This window comes from Falco cherrug, chromosome 4, assembly GCF_023634085.1.
Source record: "Falco cherrug isolate bFalChe1 chromosome 4, bFalChe1.pri, whole genome shotgun sequence".
Taxonomy (NCBI): domain Eukaryota; kingdom Metazoa; phylum Chordata; class Aves; order Falconiformes; family Falconidae; genus Falco; species Falco cherrug.
Genome location: NC_073700.1, coordinates 11,573,230 through 11,594,783, shown reverse-complemented (window position 1 = coordinate 11,594,783; position 21,554 = coordinate 11,573,230). Strand labels below are relative to the sequence as shown.

At 48.0% G+C, this 21,554-nt stretch overlaps 2 protein-coding genes across 3 annotated transcripts in view; both read left to right on the top strand.

Annotated features, from left to right (window-relative positions):
- The window catches only part of PODXL2 (podocalyxin like 2), a 33,596-nt gene extending 23,640 nt beyond the window's left edge, over positions 1 to 9,956 (top strand). Inside the window, exons 5-8 of the mRNA XM_055709947.1 lie at positions 1,588 to 1,744; positions 3,315 to 3,376; positions 5,060 to 5,239; positions 5,590 to 9,956. Coding sequence (XP_055565922.1) covers positions 1,588 to 1,744; positions 3,315 to 3,376; positions 5,060 to 5,239; positions 5,590 to 5,799 — 609 coding nt within the window. The 3' untranslated portion in view covers positions 5,800 to 9,956. The remainder of the gene's footprint in view (positions 1 to 1,587; positions 1,745 to 3,314; positions 3,377 to 5,059; positions 5,240 to 5,589) is intronic.
- Positions 9,957 to 10,605: 649 nt separating this feature from the next.
- ABTB1 (ankyrin repeat and BTB domain containing 1) overlaps positions 10,606 to 21,554 on the top strand; it is a 28,564-nt gene continuing 17,615 nt past the window's right edge. Inside the window, exons 1-7 of one of the 2 annotated variants that reach the window (XM_055709311.1) lie at positions 10,606 to 10,808; positions 12,637 to 12,699; positions 13,786 to 13,841; positions 14,857 to 15,001; positions 16,963 to 17,122; positions 18,069 to 18,114; positions 19,112 to 19,228. In XM_055709311.1, the coding sequence (XP_055565286.1) occupies positions 10,753 to 10,808; positions 12,637 to 12,699; positions 13,786 to 13,841; positions 14,857 to 15,001; positions 16,963 to 17,122; positions 18,069 to 18,114; positions 19,112 to 19,228 (643 nt within the window). In that variant the 5' untranslated portion in view covers positions 10,606 to 10,752. Of the gene's footprint in view, positions 10,809 to 12,636; positions 12,700 to 13,785; positions 13,842 to 14,856; positions 15,002 to 16,392; positions 16,858 to 16,962; positions 17,123 to 18,068; positions 18,115 to 19,111; positions 19,229 to 21,554 lie in introns of those variants that run through there. The other variant, XM_055709312.1, reaches the window with a different exon arrangement.

The following is a 21,554-nucleotide window of genomic DNA, read 5'->3' as shown; positions in this document are numbered from 1 at the left end:
AAGCAGGACTGAACTGTTTTTCTACTTGATTTCATGTTTCAAAACATATTTCCTAGTGAATGATTTGTGCTGTCCTCCCTCTTATTCAAAGGGACACTTGTCAACATACATATTTTTACATGATCATTGCCTCTTTCCCTGCCTCCCATTAACACTTTGTATGGCTGAAGCTGGAATCAAGCTCTTCTCCTTCCACTGATGTTGATGTAGTTTGTTTCCTACCCGTGGTAATTTGCTCAGTTTGGGCAGCTCACCTACCCTTTGCCTGTCCCTTTTTTGTTTTCTGGTTTCTTTATCTGAGCCCTTTGGTGTTTGGATCTCTAGGGTCACCAGGGAGAACCTGCATTGCAAGTGCTGTAGTTGAAATTAATGTGAATGGGGATTTCCCGCACATTTCCTATGTTTTGATGCCCTGATCTGGTGCAGTACCGAGTCCCACTGAAAAGCTGAAGGACAAGGAGGATGCTTAACCCCTTCCAGAGGGATGCACCTTGAGCTTTAATATTCTTCATAGTGCCAGGCTTTTACCTGCTGCGGGGATGATGTCTGTGTTGATGGGTTAAGCTGGCAGCCCATTTATCTTCCTAATGGGCTCTGGGCAAGGGAATCACTTCAGTCTCTCTCTGGGCACATCTCCCACTCAATATATCTGAGAATTTTGCCCAAGTGAGGACTGCAGGATCCTGGAAGTTCAGTGGAACCTGGCTGTGCGTCAGGAGATGACCTCCACCTCGGTCCGTGTGCCTTCTGGCTCCTTCACAGATCCCTTTTCTCCACGATGGAAAATTTATCAGTGCTCTGCAGCCTTTGCTTTCCCCATCAGTAGAAATATCTCACTTCTGTCCTCCTCCTGCTCTTGGGCTTAGCTGCTCCCCTTCCCTCTGCATCCCCCAAAACAGCTGCAGGCTGGTGGCGGGCCTGCGGGCAGGAGCTGCAGCTGGGCATCCTGGTGCTGCATCCTGGCGCTGCATCCTTGCGCTGCTGCTGCATCCCTGTGCCGAAAGCCCTAACCTGGTGAGACGAGGCACTGCCGGGCCCTTGTGATTCAGGCCCCAGCTATCGGTGTCTTTTCCAATTAGGCCATTTTCGGCACAGGCCTGTGCCTGCCCTGAGTGCTTTGAATTGCCATGGCAACAAGCGCTCTCCATTTTATTAATCATCTATGTGGCCTTCAGGTTGGCATGGCAACTGGAGATAAGAATAGAAACACAGGAGTAAGAAAGCGGCAAAGGAGCCCGCCGAGGGATGGCTGGAGCATGTCAGGCTGAGCAGCACCCGCTGACCCAGCGCTGGCTGCTTCCTTCTTGCCTTACACGAGAATGTCGCTTCAGGATCCCCGTGTGCCGGGGGAGCCAGGCTTGGCGTGGGGTGGGGTGTGTGGTGGCTGCAGGAGCTGAGGAGGGGGGTTAGTGTGTTGGGGGTAGGCAGGTGGGTCCAGCCTGCAGTGCTGGGGACGTGCTGGGGAGCGTTGTGCCAGGTTTAGCACTGCTGGGTTTGGGGGTCTCAGCCCTGCACTGTGCCAGCCCTGCACTGCTACATCTGCCCTGTTCCCACCGTGTGCTCACCAGGGTCCCTTTCCTGTGGCAGGAGGAGTTTCGGCTGGAGAGAGGTCCCCAGCTGTTGGCACTGGTGGAAGACGCCTTCTCCAGACAAGCAGATGGACTGCAGGACCGCTGGCTGATCTCTCTGAGCAAACCCAATGAGAACGACAAGCACTTGCTAATGACACTGGCAGGGGAACAGGGTAAGTGCTGGGAGAAGGAGCCTTCCTGTGACAGGGGCTCCCAACTGGAGGTACTCAGCCGTGTTGGAAGGAGCTTTTGCTTTCCAGTTCTTTTCAGTCCCACCAGTTCCCAGTGTTAACTGGAATTGAAGGATGTGGAGGGGGACTGAGGACACGACTTTTTCTTCACATCTACCTCCTGGCTTGTCCCTCACTGATTGCACGAAGCTCTGTCTTCTGCGCTTCGCCTCCTGCTTTGCTGCCTCCCTGGTTTGCCTTCACTTGAGCATCTACCAGCTTTCTCCCAATGCTTCTATACTATCCTCCATGGGCAGGCCACTGCGATGGCAGGATGTGACACCCAGCTCTTAGTTCACTTCTTAACTTAAGAATTAAGTCGTGTGTGAACTGGGCCAGTCCTGGTGGTTCCTCCCCTGCATCCCCAAAGAAGCAAAAGCTGTCAGTGAAAAGCGGGCTGGGCTGGAACATTTTACCATCTCTTTAATCTCTTTTTGGTAAAGGGATGCTTTTGCTGCCTGCTTAGTGATGGAGGCCTCTGGTGTTGACATTACGGCCTACATGGAAAAAATCCCAACAGTATTCTAAAATGCCCCACAGTGATAGGAAAGTAGAGGAATGTTTAAGTAGTATTTGCTGTATTGGTGCCTTAAATCATTGCATCTCTCCCAAGCCCTTGGGCTGGACCATGTGCCAATGAAAAGGCTTTGGTGAGTATTTGTTCTTCTAAAGTGAAACCTTCATGCCCTCATGAGAAGGGACGTCCTGGAGAAGAAAACAGGTCTCAACTCCAGCAGCACAGCCAGGCTGGGAGATATCCCTGAGTTTAGAACCTTGGGAGCTGAAGTATTTTGTGCACTGAAGAATTATACTTCTGTTCAGTCCCTCTTTTTACTGCTGTGCAAGTGAAGGGAGAAATGGGCCTCAGCCTCTAAATCTTCCCCATCTGCACCTGCTCTCCTGGCTGGGAGAGCATCCTGGGAGCTGTTAGGGAAGGAGGGTCCCAGGAGGAGGTGGCTCAGTGTGGGCTGGTGGCTCCCTGGCTGAAGCTGCCCACCTCCTGCAGCCTCTGCTGTTGTGCCAGGCATGCCGCCTTGCCAGGCTGCTCTGCAGAGCAAAACACCGCTGCTAAAGGTGAGCATTGGTGAATAAAGTAAAGTAAATGAGTGAGCATGGACCTCTGTGAGAACATCTCAAGTGCTGCAACTCAGGATCAAGTTGCTGTGGGTGGGGAGGTGGGCAGCATAGGCACCTGCCTCCATGATTTCTTGGCTGTTGCTGCTTGCTCCCAGAGCAGACACAGAGCCCAAGAGCTGCTGTGGCTGTGGGAGGGTAACTGGGTGCCTCTGGTATCACTTTGTGCCTGGATTTTTTTTACTCCTTTAAAGAATATCTGGAGGTATCCTTGTCTGTGGTCCTTGTGTTCTTTCAGCCTCCTAATATAAAGTGTCAATGAAAAAAAATGTGTCCTCCCCTGCATCCATTGTGTTGGGGATTTCATATTGATGAATACATCTGACTGAGCTGACCTGAGTCAAGAGCAGCACTGATCTCTTCTTCTCCTTCTTTACAGGTGTCATCCCTACAAAAGATGTTCTTATGGCACTGGGGGACATTAAGAGGAGCTTAGCTGAGGTAAAAGCCTGTCTGCCTGCATCTACTTGTTAAGACTAGCTATACAATTAAAATAAGCAACTTGAAAACCAGGAGCATATCTCAGCCTAACAGAGTGCTGAACCCACAGCAGGCAAACAGATGAGTCAGACACTTGGCAAACTCCCTTCTCCCCTCTCTGGTAATTGCCAGGCCATCAAATGTCTGCTCCTATTAAGAGAGTAACTATGGGTTATTCCCTCCCTGCTTTTCTGGCTTCATTGTGAAGCTGCTTTTCACGCATTCATTTTGTTGGGATACTTGGTCCCATCCCTTCTACATTACTGCCAGTGGCAATGTGGGTGCTGCAGACTCCCAGATCCGGCCCTGCTTACCCTACAGCTGATTTACATACATTGGCTTCTCTCTAGCTCAGGCTTTGCTGAAGAAGGTGGGAGTCTCTAGTAGATGAGACACATTCATACACCTCCTTCCTACAACCTCAGGGTCTGCATTTCACTCCTTTAGATGGCTGCCTACACAGGGGCAGGCAGAGGACCAGAGGCGATGGACGCCAGGCTCCTCTGCCAGCCACCTCTAGCCCTCGTGTATTCCCTTCTAACCCTGGACAGCTTGGAAGAGGTTCGGGATGAGGACAAATTAATCCCGTGATCTCTTTGCCCCTTAGAGTTCCGGGATATGTAGGCACTGACAGCCTGATTCTGCTCAGGTTTTTTACACTACTGGAGTAATTCTGCTGATTTTAGCAGCGGAGTTGGGCCACTGCCTTGCTGGCTGTCTGTTCTCGGGTTTTTCCCTGACCTAACAAACTGGTGCAGTTAGACAAAGCAAATTAAGTGCTCAGTGCTGTATTGATTGGCTTACACCAGAGAAAGTGCGAAAAGCCAGCCCTGTAGAAAATGTGCGTCTGAAGTATCAGCAGCTAGAACTGTACAGAAAGAAGGATTTGTGCTGGTGCAAGGTTTGACTTTGCAACTGTGACCCTGTGTTAACGTGCATCCTACTGGAGCAGCCTTGCCACATGCCTTCGACTCTCTGGCTCTATCAATAAATGAAACGCTGCTCATCGCACTGACCTTGTGCTAGCAGAAGACTGGAGAGAGGAGGGAGGATATTCTCTTTACACCCGTCATACTTACTATCGAATTGATACGTAGCCTGTTTGAAATCTGCCAAGTCACTGGGACTGATGTTGGGCTTTGTTTGTTGACAGCCACAGGGAGGCCCTTTCTAGGGCAGCTATTCCGAAGCTTTTTTGGATCAGTGGGCAGCTGTCCACTCTCAAGACCTCGGAAAGAGCACTATGCCCTCTTAGGACCAAAGCTTTAATGGAAACCTATTTATGATGGTTATATTCTCTGTCAAACAGTCACAAAAGCACCCATCAGTGGTCATTGTCACGGGAACTCTTAATCTTGGCCAGTTTCTCTTATGAAAGCCTCCTTGTCTTGCACATAGGTGTGATCTTCGTGCACGTGATCAAGATAAGATTGTGCCTGCTGTCACTTGCTGACTTGTTAGCTTTTGTGCAAGGTGGTTTTGTATTTAGTTATGCACCTTCTAGTCATGTAAGACAGCATACATCCTGACTCCCCAGCCGTGGCTTTTAGTTCTTCTGTCCTGTCCTTGGACCCTGGAAAGTCTGAACAGGATCCCACCAGGCTGCAGGCCAGGGGATTTAGTGTACTCCTTGCTTCCTTGCAGATTGGCATCCAGAACTACTCAACGACCACAAGCTGCCAGTCGCACCCCAACCAGACACGCAGTGATTATGGGAAACTCTTTGTTGTACTGGTGATCATTGGCTCCATCTGTGCCATCATCATTGTATTGGGACTCATATACAACTGCTGGCAGAGACGCCTGCCCAAGATGAAGAACATGGTGAGTACTGGACAGGTGGAGAAGGTGGCTAGACTCTTAGCCCTTGGGATGGAGGGGACTGGAAAGTTAAGAGGGAGATTGCTTTCCCCTGTCCACCTATGGGACATCGCTGGATACACTACTGGAGCAGCAAGGAAGCCCATTCAGGCGTAAGAGAGATGCATACCTGTGCCTTGATGTGCTCAGGACAGCTCATTCCACTGTGAGGGCTGGGCTAGGAGTAGATTTATCTTTTCCCCCTGACCTTGCAAAGTCCTCGGTGACCCTCATAGCCTCGTCTGCTTGTGCTTCTCAGCAGCGTTGAGACCTGTCTCTTTTGTCTCCGTTTGTGTTCCTCTTGTCCTTTGCAGTCACACGGCGAGGAGCTGCGCTTTGTTGAGAACGGCTGCCATGACAACCCCACCTTGGATGTGGCCAGCGACAGCCAGTCAGAAATGCAGGAGAAGAAGCCAAGCGTGAACGGTGGAAACACCATCAATGGCCCTGACAGCTGGGATGTCCTGATCAATAAGCAGGCGAGCGAGGATGTAGATGTGTTTGAGGAAGACACACATCTTTAGAAAAACAAGGGAGGGAACCACCCCCTTAAATACACTTGTGTCTCTCCTATCTTGACTGATGGACCACAGGATCAGGTGGCTTCTCAGGAACTTCTTAAAGGCTTGGAACAGGTCAAGTCTTTGGGCAAGTTTTCCCAGTAGAAGTTCTGAGGTTGCATCTGAGGCTTGGAGCCAGGAGGATCACTGAAGAGGGAAGCGGGAGGGGTGGGTTTGTAGGTCTGTGTGTGTGTGTTCCTATCAGTAGCACCAATGCTTTCATCACCTTTAAATGCACTTACTGTAGCTCTCTGGTAGTGGCTGAGAGTGGCTAGGCTTGAGAAGCAAGGTGGTGAGGCTAAGCCTGCCACCAAAAACCCAGCTTTGGGGGGTAAATTCACTTCAGGAGTCCAGCTGGAGTTATGGCAGCCAGATCCTGACCTTGAGATCACATTCAGTCCCTGCAGGTGCAGTAAAACCTGTGCATTCTGCATGGAGGGGAGCCAAGACTCAGTCGATGTCCTGGGCTGAGTTTCCATTCCACATGTGAAAAGAGGTTTTCTAGTGCTCTAGCATTCAGCTGCTAATTAAGAGGTTTTCTAGTGCTCTAGCATTCAGCTGCTAATTAGATGGGCTGATGTTTACATTGGGGAAAATACCCCACTGTCATCTCATTTCCCCCGTTGCACCACAAACAGCCCCATTCCCTTTTTCAGCTCCACAGCTCCAAGCTGAGTTTGCAAATTTTGAGCACTTTACCCTTGCTTGACTGATTGCAGAGAATTCAGTGCCATGGTGCAGCATCTTAGCTGGAAATTTGCTTTAGGTTGGAGAGTTGCTCAAAAAGGACGTTCACATGCCTCTTCCACGCAACAGCCTGTGAAGTCAGCAGCAAAATCTCCCTTGTCCAAGTCTCAGTTTTAGACTGGCAGGCCTTCTCCACTCCTGTTTTCCAGCATAGTTTGGTTTCAGTTGGTCTTTTTGAGGTCAATGTAAAGATTATGTGAGACTTTTTAAACAGGGAGAAAAGTAAAAACTCGGAAACAGGTAAATTTCTGGTCCTTTTGTTTCCTTTTCAGCATCCTGCCTGGAGGGGGAGGGGAATCTTTAATGTCCCACAGGTGTAAATCAGGGTAACATCTTTAAAATCACTGCATTTAAGCAAGTGTAAAAGCCAGTTCTGATGAGATGAGAATCAGATCTAAGAGCTCCCTAATGAACGTTTCTCAGGCATGCCTCAGGCAACTTTGAGGCTTCAGCTCCCTGAAGAAGTGTGATAAAAGGCACGTGAATATGCATAATTGTTCTCTGAGCCCTACCTAAACGGAGACTCAGTACCGTCAAGCCTGAAATCCCAGAACATTTGTTTCTTCTGTCATCGAGGGATTGAGGGACTTGCTTCGGTCAGAGGCAACAGTGCCGTATTCCTCTCTGTTACGGTGACCTGCATGCTTGCTTACTGCAAGATGCAGCTTCACATTTGGTCTTTAAGGGAACCTTTGTACAGAAGGACCCCAGATGGTGCAGCCTGATGCTGAGCCTGTAAAACTATCCCTGTATGTATAGATATTTTTAGCATGTTCATCCCTGATGTGAGTGCCTGAAGTCAAGGTACAGGAGTCTGTTGTTTCATTTTGCATAGCGCTTTGCATACAGACTGAATCACAGATCGCCTTGATGTAGGACCACGTGATATCAGTCTATTAGGGATTCAAGGAAGGTGATAGCCTTTGGTTTCCTATCCAGATTCTGGTTTTCAGTCTTTTTATCCTGCCTCCATACCTTTCCCTGTGTTTTGTAGGAGGTGGTAGTCGTCAGCTCCTTTTGTATCTTGGTAGGGTTGCAGAGATGCTCAGAGGAGTTCCCTTTCCTGCCCCAGCAGTTGATAATGGGGACCAGTCCATGTACGTGGACAGCCACATGTGGCCCTTCTCTGGTCACCCCTCGCTGATGGCTCCTGCTGAGTTTGATGGGTCTGTGTGGTGAAACTGCACAAGTTCAGTGGCTGTGTTGATGGCACTTTGGGGCTCACAGGATTAAATGCAAGTTGTTGTTACAATATGGTAAGTTAAAGCATGGAGTTAAAATTTGAGTTTGTATAAGCACTTAGCATAACAGGGCCTGGCATGGCTGTGGCCTTTAGGCAGTTTCACTGTATAAATGTTTCTAAGTCCAATAATCCTCATTAAATATGTTTTTAATGCCCAGTGGCTATTAAAAAGATAACACCACCAATCCAATGTGAATCAGTTCACCCCCAAAGCACTTCCTTGGTGCACGTCATTGCTAGGAGCTGCTTTGCTGCCCTGTCCTCTTTCCACTTGACTAATTCAGAGAAGCAACAAGGTGCTGATAAAGCAATGCTGCTGGCTGGGTTCAGCACCTCCTGATCTGGTGTAGAGTCTTCAAACTTTAAAGAAACCAAGCTCTCTCCTGCATCCGGAGCATCCAGGCGATCTTATTGTCTAAGGGTGGCTGTCACAAGGCTGAGAACAATCTTTTGGCTGTCTCTGACAGCGTGCACCTGGCTGTATGATCTGTTTAGCTCCAGAAATCCACTGATTAATAGCCTTTCATTTTAGTCTGGTGATACTTTTTATACCTTTACCATTTGGGTTTTCTCTGTATCGGTTTTTTTGCACTAGGCTGATCTTGTTAAGTTGATTGCACTGTTGTCCCTCTCCCACCAGCCTTGCAGAGACAGGACCTGCAGGCTGGGGAGCACTGCAGAGGCTGCTGACAGCCCACTTAGCTCTGTTCAGTGCTTGGGTTTCTAGCTCTGCACAGAGGGGGTTTAAAGAGGAAGAGAAACTTTGTCTTAGCATTTGTAACAGGAAGCTTTTCTATCACCTTAATGTAGTTAAACTTCTTTTTAAGAAAAACTGTCAAGGCTGGACTTCTCAGAGTGGTGGCCAGACCTGGACTTCCCAGGCGACAGAGCAGATGCAGGAGACAAAATAATTCGTGGAAAACTGTTTTCCACCTATTGGGACTTCAGTGCCCATCGTCCAAACGTTTGATCGCACTGACACCTGCTGGCTGCTGGAAGTTGAAGACGAAACATAAAAATCAGAAAAGAGAAAGGACTTTTCCCCGCTCTTAGCTGTGGGTGTTTGTTTCCTTTGACTTGCCTAGGACAGTCACCTGCTTCATTCACGAGGGGTTTGCTGGACTCGCCTGTGAGCAGGGGCGCTTGCACCTGGCACATAAGGGGGTGGTTTGTATGAGGACATCCCCATCTGCAGAGCAATGAGATGGGACATCCCCTGGAGACCCTGGGTAGCAATACCGGGTTTCAGCTCCATCTCCCCACTTTCTCCTCTGCTTGCACCCTCTCCTCTCGGGCAGCACAGCCAGAAAGCAGAGGCTCTGGCTTGAAATGGAGGTGTTTCTTCAGAGAGAGAATCAGGTGCAGGTGTGAAGAGCTTTGTGCCCCAGGGAATGCTGGCAATGGTGTTGGCTGGGTGCACAGCCAAGATCAGAGTGGCTGTCTGTCTCTGTGGGATGGTGGCCAGATGTGGTCTGGGATAGCCAAGCTGCATATTACTCTGAGATGTTGCCCAGATGTCTGGAAAATTGTCCATAATATGGAGTCCGATGGGCGCTAGGACTTTGCGTCCTGCAGACCGCCTCATGGTATGTAGGGTGTAAAGGAACAATGAGAAGTGACCCCAGTACCTATGCTGTGGAGTATGTAATGCAGGTTGAGAATACAGTTCAAGATCCCATCTTGAGGATCCCTCCAGGCAAAGGATGCAGTGTGAGATGGATACGTTACAGTGTGGATTATTGCAGTATGACCTTAGAGCATTGCAGCAGGATCCCACTGCAACCACTGCCATCAGCAGGGAGTCTGTTCCCGTCCGCCTTTGCAGCCACGCAGAAGCACCTCTTTCCTTCACAGAGGGTTTGGGGGCAGCTCAGACAGAGACGACAAGCACCTTCATCTGTGCTGGCTCATGAGAGCCTCGTGGGCCCAGCTCTGCTCCCAGCCAGGCTCCCAGCCGTTCTTCTCAACACCCTCATTCCTGCTGGACCTAAACTGTCTGCCAGCCCTGGCCACTGCTTGGGATTGCTGCCGGAGAACACTTAGAAACACTCGCGTCTGGCCCTGGAAGCGACAGGGTTGTGGTTTTGTTTTCTTTGCAATAAAACGCACCTCCTGGGTGTCTGAACACCGACCTGTGCAGTGCTTTGCTTGGGTGCATCTGGTCACACGGTGTGGGCCAGGGTCCTCACCCCCAGCCCCACAGGGCCCTCCTTAGTCCTCGAATGGCAGGCTGCTGTGGGAGCCCTGAGCCAGGCCGGGTGCCCGGGATGTGGGAACTGGCTCTTGGTGTGGGGTGACGATCCTAGTCTGTGGGTTGTCCCTTGCCCTGTCCTCGCAGGGCCAGCCCAGGGACCCTCTTCCCTGCCAAGGTGCCTTAGCATGAGCCTCTTGCAGAGCAGAGCCCCTGCATGTGTGTGCACCTCTGTGCCACGTGTGTCCCTGTGCCACGTGTGGCCCCGAGCAGGTGTCCCCAGCCAGCTCCCTGCCATCCCACGTGTGGTCTGGCACCCTGCTGCCACGTGTCCCAGGCCCCCTCCACGTTCTGGACCGGGGCCCCCCCTATACTTGTTCTAGAACAGACCGCCCCCCCCCTCCCCTTTCACGTGTCGCGGAGCAGCAGCACCCCCATCCCACGCGTGTCCTGGAGTAGCCCGCCCCGCCCCGCCCCACCCGTGTCTCCAGCGGGCAGTTGCTCCTCCGAGCCGCCTGGGGCGCTGCGGGCGCGGCGCTGGGCCAGCTCAGCAGCGGGGCCGCTCCGCCGCCGCCGCCCCGCCCGCCCCCGTGTTTACATCCGCCGCCGCTTCCGTCCGGCCGGCGCTGCCCCTCCGGCCCCTTCCTCGGCTCGGCCCGGCCCGGCCCGGTCCGTTGCGGCTGCCCACCGCTCTCCGCGTCAATGCGGCGCCGCCGCCCCGCGGCCTGCCCCGGCCATGGACACCAGCGACCTGTTCACCAGCTGCAAGAAGGGGGACGTGAGCCGCGTGCGGTGAGGCGGGCTGGGGCCGAGCGGCCGGGACCGGGGCGGGCTCCCGGCGTCCCCCCATGAGCGGCTGCCTCAGGCGCCCGGGGAAGCGGGACGGGCCTGGCGGGGCAGCCCGGCCTCGCCGTGCCGCCTTACGGCCGCCCCTGGCCCTGCCCTGGCCGCGGGTCTGTGGCGGCCCCCAGTGTCCCTGGGCAGCCGCCGGGCCGGGAGGGGCCTGGGCTGGGAAACAGAAATATACGCGCCCTGCTTTCTGCCGAGGGGTTGTGTGTACACTGCGTGTTTGTTAGTTCTTAGGCTTGTATGAGGTTTGCCTGTTTTCTTACAGTTCAGGCACCTGAACGCCAGGCAGATATGGTGTACTTGATCAGCATGGACGCTGCCTGTGGCCGTGTCCTTGCAAAAGCCTTTTCAGCTGCTCTTTCTCTACCGTTGGAAACTGTGTTTGCGTCGGCAGGAAGCTAGATTTCTGGGAAGTAAACGTGGCATTATTTAGACACCTTGTGCTGTAGACTGGGGTAGTATCTCTGAGAAATACCAGGCTCCAAAATGTTAGGTCAGGTCTCCTTGCTCCTGCTGGAGCAGTGTGGCTTCGCTGCAGTGAGTCAGGTCAGCAATCAGACGGGCTCATCTGCACCATGAGTGGATGTTGTAATGCAAAGACCCAGCGCCTACAACAGACTCTTCTGGTGCATCTCGTGGTTTGACTCTTAAGACTGTTCTTCACCTTTTGATCCTACTTGATTCTTCCAGCTCCCAACATGCAGATCTTCCCAGATAATCAGAGGAGCCTCTCTGTTCCAAGGTGCTTGCTAATGAGGGATAAATAGGCAGAGAGAGGAGGTCTGGGGAACCTTGTTACCGGTTGTGTGTTCATGTTAGGTTAATTCACTGCAAGCAGTATATTGCAGGTTTAACGTAGAAGGAGGGGCCCTGCAGGTGGCCTTGCAGAGGCTTAAGATGACCAGCATAGAAGCAATAGTGGAGAAATAGTTGGTGTGGGGATGCTGTCAAAGCAGAGGGGATAAATTGATCACATGGAACTGAGTAGAAACGAGCTGAGTTGCTTGGGATTTTGAATGCGGTCAAAGGAACCTGAAGTTTGAGACGGGAAAGACATGTGAGTGATAGGAAGTGAAAGGGAGGACTGATGTGGTGGATGAGGTAAAAAAGCAACGTGAGAATCTTTGTGAAGGCTTGAGAGGGACTTTTACACGTGATTAGGAGAGATGGTTGTTGCAGTAGTTGGGGATAGGCTATGACATGAGCCAGGCTGTGTGAGGAGATTTGTGTGCAAGGCAAAGGCTGGCTTCTAGAGGTGCCAAAGAGGGAGCATTGGCAGTGTTTGATACAGCCTAAATGTGCAGGACAAGGAAGTGGCAGAAATTAAGAGCAATCTGGAATGACACTTGTGGGAAGAGAAGCCTCAAAGAGGATGGGTGTCTGGCCTTGGCCTTGTAAATTTGACCACTTATTCATAAGCATCCAGGCTGTGGCATTGTTGGAGAATGTGAAGGAACTGCTGAAGTGCTCAGGCTTCTTTTTGATTGCTGCCCTGTTGGGGGTCAGCAGGGGGTGGGTTTGAGTCTCATCTTTCCCTCTGTGCTCCACTTAAGACTGAAGGAAGCTATTGCTGCAGAATGCCATTCTTTGGGTTGGGGATTTCACTGATGCCCCTTCAGCCATAGCTGACAGCTCCCCAAGTCAAATGCAACGCCCTGTCATACCTTAGGAAGTTACTGTAGAAACTCACAGTTAGGTCTTTTGAAAGAGGAGAATGGGACTGACTTAGTAGCTGCATGAAGTTATAACTTTGCTCTCCCTTTTCTTCCAGATACCTTCTTGAACAGCGAGATGTGGAAATTAATGTCCGTGATAAATGGGACAGTACACCTCTGTGAGTCCTGCAGCCTAGAGCGCTGGCTGGGTGGGAGGGGAGGGCTTTCAGAGCTCTTTTGCTCCCTCTGCATCAGCTGCTAGGAGCATCATTACGAAACATCTCAGGTTCAGCTTTTTGGGAGATTTGGCTACATATTTCCGCTTCTCTTCTCAGCGGGTGCTGTGTTAAATATGGCTTTGTCTCCTCATCTGACTGATGCTTGCTGTAGTAATGCTCAGAAGGGTGGTTAATTTTGTGACCAAATTACCTTAATTGAACAGTCTGCTCTTGGCCTTGGTTAGGCTTTTTCCCGCCTCAAAGTCTATGGCATTCTAGCAGGTCTTTTCAGGTGAAGGCTTGGCCATCACAGTCTGTCTGGCAAGGCTGTGAACACGCAGTAGGTACTGAGGAATCCCCATGCCGAGGAGGGTAGTGTGACCTTTTTACCTCCTCACATACCCATGTCAAAAATGCATTTAGACATCTGCATTATATTTAGAATACAGAATGACTTCCCAAAGTAAAGGTAGAATAACATTTGCTGGCTGCAGTGCATGTTACAGAATTCTCCTAATGTGTAGGACAGTTTGTGATCCTTGTGAAAGAGAATCATGAAAGCCTTAGACTGTGAAAGGGGAAACAAACTTCACTGTAAGTAGGATGGAGGGGTGGATTTGCTGTACGTCCGATGTGGGTGCTGTTCCCCTGTTATCATAGCAAGCAGCGCTCAGGCTGATGACAGAAAGAGCAAGGAGTGTTTTTGAGAGTTCAGTGGATTTGCTGAGTGGCCGTGAAATGAACTCTATTGAAACGAGGATGGATTTGGCAGCTGGTGGTGCAACAGAAGATATTGAACCCAGACTGGGACCTTGAGATCTCCTTGCAGGACAGCAGTGCCTAGGAGTGCTGGGAACAGATCCCGCTTAGTCTATTGCCGGGGTCAGGCTTTATGCTGTTCAGTAGCAATTCCTCACTCCTATCAGGAGTCATCTTCTAAGCTTAGCAGGGATGTCTCAGCACTGAGGTGTGCATGCTGTGGTGCACCCAGACACTGAATTTTGCTTCCTACCATATCCCTAATTTTCTTTCTCTTGTTATTTTCAGGTATTATGCCTGCCTCTGTGGACATGAGGAGCTTGTACGCTATCTTCTAGCCAACGGTGAGCAAAAGTGTGCTGGTTATGGGTGCAGTATCTTTCTCCATACTGGTCTGTAGGGATTGTATATCCTTCTAGCTGTCCCCTGTGGAAACTTCTTCTGTTACAACCACCCATCTAATTAGCAATCTCAGGCCGCAGTGGAAGCCCTGGACACAATTTCATGGTCCCTTATGCAGGCCATTTGCTGCTTGAGTTTGCTACAGGGAAGTTTTTTGTAATGATTTGAGGCAGCATGACTTTCTGAAATCACAACTGATGTTGTGAGGGTGCATTGCTGTTGCAAGTGTGCCAATGTAAGAATTGTACTTCATCTGAAGAATTGTCTGTGTAAAGTATTCTTGTACTCCTCTGATAGCCTTGCTTTGTAGTCGAGACTTAAAGGTGAAATGCAAGGGCTTTTACTAATCTCAAACAAAGCAAGACAAACTTTCCAGGCAAAGTGCCTGCCCATTTGGTTCCCAGCACCCGTATTCCTTTAGGTAGTGGTGATGTTCTGTGTTCTGGCAGAGGAATCGGAGTGCAGAGTCACATTTCAAAAGCTTTGTGTCTTCCACTGCATTTAGAGCATCTTAATCAACCACTTGTATAATTGTAAAATAACAGAATACAAGTGCCCTCCAAATCTCTAGCAGAGTCCAACCTAAAGAGACATCCCTTGCTTTGTGCAAGGCAGAAATGCTTTCTAGAAAGCGCTCTTAGAAGTCTAATAAGTGATTGCAGTCTTTGTACAGTGAGATTCTTCCCAGAATATTGCTGGAGCCATGCTGAGAGTCTTATTACCAGGGTCAGTTTAAATGAGTCATTGCTGCTTCAGGAAGGGATTTTGCAGTGGGAGAACAGCTTTAGTTTATACACATATAACGGGAGCTTAGTTTTTGTAAATATGCTCAGTAGCGTAGGGAATCGCAGTGAAACATGTCACCAGCCAGAAGTCATACTCATTCAGCAGCCATGCGGGAACTATTGAGAAAGATTTAATTCTGCTTGCTGCCATGTACCTGTGATCATTTTGCAGGAGCAAAATGTGAGGCAAACACTTTTGATGGGGAGCGTTGTTTGTATGGAGCTTTGAGTGATGCCATCCGACGTCTGCTGAAGGAGTACAAACAGATCACGGCAAAGTGCATGAAGAGAGACTACTATGATGTCTTCCTGCAGCGGTAAGCAGATGAGGCAGCTCTGTGTGCAACGCGTTCTGTTCTTTCCGTAGCTGTTAACCTGGATATTCAAGCTCTCTGTTAGGATACTGGATCAGTTGCCTTTCACATCTGCCCTTACCTTATTCCTGGGCTTGTGGAGCTTCCTAAGGGATGTTCCTTTGTGCCCTAAGGGATGACTTCCAGGTATGTGTGCATTTAAAGTATAACCTCCAGTGACTTGGGGGTACAGACTCCAGAGCCAACAGAAAGCTGGGCTTTATAATGCGGAAGCGTTAGGCTGTCATCCTTGACTGTCAAACCAAAATCAGATCACTAAAACTGCGTCAGCAATTTAGGGTAATATGTCAACTGAAATTAATTTTCAGGCATGAAGTGCTATAGCCTGCGAGCTGAGGTTTCTAGCAGCGATAATAGGTATTTCATTTCTGAGACAGAGCACCTTAAGAAGCCTCAAACTGACTTACAGGGACAGTGCTCATTTTTTTCTTTTGTTCGTTAAAATGTGTTAATTTTAAGGTGTTTCTGAAAGTTGCCTGTGACAATTTGTAGTCTTAGCCTAGAGTCTGAAGAGAAGCCTCACTTGCTCTAGGAGTAAAGGAATAGTGTCAGTCATCATCGTGCTGTTTTTCTATCCTGGTGGTTCTGATGTTATTACAGAGACTTGGTGTTGGTGGTTTTTTGGAGGGTTTTCTCTTTTTGTTGTTTTTTTTTTTCTCCCATTGGACTGACTTAAAACCAAACCAACAAGGTTTCAGCACCTGTATCTTCAAATTTGGAGAGCAAATAAGTCCTAGAAATATCTGACAATCTTCCCACTACTACAGAGTCCTAATTTCTGAAGCTGTGGGGAGAGAGGGGAGGGAGTAAACTCATTTGAGTAAAATCAGGTTCTGCCTTTCAGGGAAGTAGAATTTTGCAGGGCGATTTGTTACTCCCCTGCGGAGTTTGTGGCTCAGATGACGCAGGGTTGAGCTCACATGAAAACTAAAAGGTGCTGTTTTCTGCTTCTCATTCCAAACAGACCTTGTGTTAAAATTGATACAAAGGGCAACAGTAGGGGTGCAAAAAATAAACACCTAACTGCTTCCATTTTGTTTTGGGCTAGACACTAGTAGGAGGGATGTTCTAGTGGCAGGAGATGGAGATCAGCATTCAAGACCCTCCTCTGTCATCATCTCCTTGTGTGACCCCACACCTTTCTGTGCACCAGTCCTGCTCTAGAAGGAGTATGATGCCTGATGTCTGCCTCATTTGACCTCTTGGAGATGTTTGTGAGGATATATACACAAGGGGTGATGGGCATTAGGAAGCACTGGTGATGGTTGCTGTAAACTCTGGACTTAGCTATCTTGTTTTTTACCTTTTTAAATAACGAGGGTATGGGCGTGCAGTGATAAACAAGGCTTCATCTCTGATGTGGTAATTGTCTGTATTTCTTGCCTGTAACATCCTTCCTTCTTCTGAGGGTGGGTGACGTCAAGCCCTGTCCTATTTGCTGCACAGTTAAAGTGTGCATACTGGCAGTGCCTGAAGAGCAGGGAAGTTGCATCTTACTTTGTAGTGGGGTAATTATTTTTGAAAGTGTGTGCTTCTGCAGGGCTTTTTCTCAATGACAATTTAAAACCAGGATTAACCTTTAGAGACGTGTTTGGGCGCAACTAGTTCCACTTTAAAATCTGTTCTGTGTGTTCAGGTGTTCACCTGAGGCAGGAAGGTTTCATTCTCCAGCCTCCCTCTTGCACTAAGGAAACTTCTTTGAGTCATTGGAGGGAGTGAGAGATCCCAGTCTAGTATGTGAAGTACCAGCCCCCGTGCTGGCCTTCTGACTGGGCAGGGAGAGACTGCAATGTCCAGAGGTATTTGTTCATTTAGACCTAATTGTACCATGTCCCCCACTAGCTTTACTCAGTTCTTTCCTTTCTCATTCTGCAATGAATTTCCCCTCTCTTTGTTCCTTACAGGTTGCTGGAGCAGGGTTACCAAAGCGACATAGTTTTCATTGTCCATGGCAAATCCTTCTGTGTCCACCGCTGCATTCTCAGCGCTCGCAGCGCCTACTTTGCGGAAATGTTTGAGACCAAATGGAAGGGGAAGAACATGATCGTGTTGAAGCATCCACTGGTGAGCAAGGCTATGCATCCAGCTCAGCTCTTTCTTTTTTTTTTTTTTTCTTTTTCTTTTTTTTCCCCCCGTGTTTCGACTGGGTGAGAAAAGTGAGTAGGAAGGACAGTTTGAGGGTTAACTTCCACAGTGAATAGCTTCTGGAGCTCAGAATAACCTTAGTCAAGGGGATGGGCTTGTGGAGGCATTTTATGCAGAAAAAATAGCATCTTACTCAGATAACAAAAGGCTGTAGACCGTGTACTTACCCTTTGTTCCCTCTGCTGTGGGCTCAAACGTATCTGAATTAATGGCAGCAGCAGGTTCCCATCTGCCAGCTGCGTCGTGATTCCTCTGTGGGATAAGTTGAGTCTGTCTAATTCCTGGTGGACAGGTGGTCTGTGGTGAAGACATCACCTCCATAATTGGCACTAATTGAGTCCTTTTTGTTGCCTTTGCAGCAAGAACTAAATAGGCCATAAGTGCATTCCATCCATTAATCACCAATACTCTGGCATGCGTTTCTACAGCTTGATTGTGGCTGTGCAAAACCTCTTGTGACATACTTCCAGTTTCACAGGACATTGCTTAATGTCTCTCTTTTCTCTTTGTACAAGAACACGTCTTTCCTCTCAAATTAAGAAGAGTTGGAAATGTTTGCAACCACTGGAAGACTGGATTTTACAGAGCCTGTATTACAGCTGTGTCTTTGGAGCACCTCCGTTAGTCAGGTCCTGTCCCCGTAGGCACATGAATTAGTACCACCTGTTGATAGAGCTGTGTAAGCCAGGTGGAGTGGCAGCGTTAGTTATGCAAGGAGCGGAAAGTTAGGTGCAGTGTGTGAGCTGCTATTGAGTGGTGGGGTTTTTTTGACTTATCGGGGATCGTGTTTGTATCCAGGCAAGTTTTAAGTTTGTTATTAAGTTTCTGGGAATTCTAAAGGTAACTTTCTCATGTTTTATTTTAGATTAATCCAGCAGCCTTTGGCTCTCTTCTGCAATATCTATACACAGGTAGGTGACTTACTGTCTAGTGTATGGATCCACATCTGGTGGGCAGCTGTCTGTGCCTCTGCCATAGCACTGTTTGGGTGGCACAGGCTTGCAGGCAGCCGTGTTTGGATGCATGAGTTGCCAACACATCCTCTCTGCTGGCGGAACGGGAGAATGTGAGCAATCCCCAGCTCTTCCAAGTTTTTTGTACCTTTTGCCGGTTGTTGTCCTGCCAATAACTATACAGCCAATTTTAAAAAAAAGGTTGATTGGTTGGATGGATGTGGAGAAAGTATTTTTACCTTTAGGAAGGTAAATCTGTTGTCTGGGGTAGAAATCCCCTGAGGTGGTGAAAAGCCAGGTTTCCCCACAGGTCACCTTCAGTCTGGCAGACTGAGTACTGTGCGCTGAATGCTTTGACTACTTTGTATTATTTTTTTCTGAACAGAAGTTGATCCTAAACCTTCTGTGAAAATGCCAAATTGTATATTGGAGGCATGCTAAGTGCTGAACTGTTTTAGGCCAGGAGGTGGTGCCAGAAAGTAATTTATCTTCGAGGCTCTCCTTCCCCACTCCAGTGTTTTCAGAAACTCCTTGCCACGCTTTCAGTGATGTTAAAAGATTCTGGGATGACAGCTTGTGAGCCTAAAATCTTTTCTTACCCAGAGCCAGGTAGCCAGTGGTGGCCATCAGGCATGCTGCTGTTGCCCTGCTATTTTTCCTTTTCTGAGGGGAATTTTGTGTAAGCCTGTTCAGTCTTTCGCCTCTTGAATGAAGCTATTAGGGTAGGCACTGGAAAGTAGGAATGTGAATTAGATGCCAAAGGGAGATTCATGGAAGTGGTGGGTCGTGGGCTACCAAGTCTTAGCTTCTTGGACTGAGTTGTAACTGGATGCTAAAAAGTGAGGAAGTGTGTCTACTGAATTTTTGTGCCATCAAGTCTTCAGGGCTTAATTTTTGACATTTTTACCATTAAGTGGTATGTATTAAAAGAGCAGTCTGCATTTCTTCTTGGCAGGTCGTCTTGATATCGACGTAGAATATGTAAATGATTGCAAGAGGCTAGCCAAGCAGTGTCGGCTGCAGGACCTCATAGATGATTTGGAGACCAAATGTAAAAAAGTCTATGAATTTGGTAAGCATTTTACTTGCTGTTTTCTCTGCTGTGCCTATGTGCTGTTTCAGGGAGAAAGAGGAAAGTGTGATGACCGATATTTGATTATACCCTTGGGACTTCCAGAAAATGATTCTGTTGTGGAATTCCCCTGTTTGCATGAGTTTTCAGTCATGGGCTCTCTGTAGGGCAGCTGTAGTGGTTTCTGACCCATGCATGTTTATAATTTATTTTGAATGTTTTCATTATAGTAGAGCAGCCATGGCAGCAGGATTTTGCTGTGGTTGCCAGACATTCGCTGGAGGACTGTGGGGTATATTTGGAATTGCCTTTCAGCAGAGAGCTTGTTTAAATCCGTGGGGAAGTAAAATATGTCCAATTAAAAGTCCTTTTCTGCATTTATCTGACCCCTAACCAAAGTAAAATGTTTGATAATTGGCCTGAAATGGATGCAGAGTGAGGCATAACACTTTCTTAAAAGCAGAAAAGTATTTCTGAAAGCATGCGTGTATTTATAACAAATGTATGTGCCAAACCTTAAATGATGCAATCCTCTATTTAAGGGCTTTTTGTTATCCAAAGAGCTTGTGATCTAATCATGACATCAGCTTATTGCATGAAAACCAACAGTTGGAGTTTATCGTTCATCTTCTTAGTTCAAGCTAATGGACATATGAAGAAGAATCAAAACAGCACAAGTAGGGCAAAGCTGTGTTAGTCATTAAGTGGGAAAAAAAAATTACCTGGTGACAAAACCTTCAGGCTGAAAACATCTGACTCGCGTTTCATGCGCTGAGTTAACTCCTTTATTTCAGTCAAGTTAATTTTGGTTTGAGAACAGAATCTAGTCTGTAGCTTTTAAATCAAGAGCATCTTTGTTGATCTAAGAGGTAAGGGTGTAGCTATTCTACCTTTCTCTCTTGATTTACGAGTTCTGATTATTCAGCCTCCTGAAGTTGCAGGGCTTGACAGATAGAGACAATACTCCTGGCTCAAGAAATTCCTTATCTACAAATCACATGGAAGATACTACCATGTGTATGTCTTCCCTTGGGCATGTGTAAGTGTGTGCTGGTGGTGGGGTGCAAGTTTACCATGGTACCACTGTTCCCATATAGACCAGGGTGCGAGTCCTTACGGAAGCTGTATCATGTCTTACCTCAGCTGTGTAAATACAAATGTAAACATGCATCTGAAGAGATTAGAAATGCGTTTCTTTGGTTTTTTTGCTGCAAATAATGTAAGATACCAGTTTAAGTGGTAGAAAAGGGGAGTGGTGGTGAATACCATGAGTAGAAAATAAAAACTACTCAGAAAGTCAGGTAACAAAATTATCTTGTGGCATCTTTTGATATCAGAGTAATCCAATGAGATGCGGACATCTATTCTTGCCCCCCCCCCCCCCCCCATTTTTTCCTTTTTATCTTTTTCTCCCAGGGTCTAGCTGAGACCCTGGAGGTGGCCATTCCATCTGAATACGTGAAGTTGAAATCTCGTATTAGGTGGTGGGAGGACATTATAGCTTGATAGCTGTCCGAAGCTGTTGCGTAGTATGTCACTGGCAGCTTAAGGATCATGAACTCCAGTGTTTAAATTTGCAAACTACAAAAAAGCTGACTGCTTGGTGGGGTTTAAAAGTGGAAAATGGTGAAGTAACATTTCATGTTGGGTTGGGAGTTTCAGATAGAAGTTCCACTTGGAGATGTGATGCAGACTTCCTGGATGGCACCAGACAAAGAATTTAATGTCTGTGTTCTTTGGGAGGGAACGGTTGTTCATTTCTAAGGCCTGACAGAAGAAATAATCAATGGGTGGTGTAAAGCACTGATAGAAGTACTAGGCTTGATTCTTTTTTATGACAGTATGGATTTACGTGAATAGACAGAACTGCTGATAGGTCTGTTAGAAGGTAGTTTCTCATATCAGATCTCATGTTGAAGCCGGGAAAACTTGATTCTCCAGAAATTAATATATATAATAATTATATAAGTTAAAAATTGGGAAAGATTTTAGAAAACATCATGTCTGGCACTTGACGAAGCATTATTGTTCCTTCTAGTGCATTCAGAATCTCTGCTTTTTCAAAGTGCTTTCCGTGGAATAGACATCTGATTCAGGTCTGCAGAGCAGGGTCACGTCTTGCATCAGGATTATGAAGCTGAAATGTGCCTAATGAAACAACATAAACTCAAGCCTGTGCAGCACCAGTGGATAATTGCAGTCTCTGCAATCTCATTATCTAGAGTTAATCAGCATTTCAAAAGCACTTAGTATCTTGGCATGCTCAGACAGTAGTTTAGGAAAACCCTGAAGAGGATGACCCAGCGCCTTCTGTTGCACCTGAGAA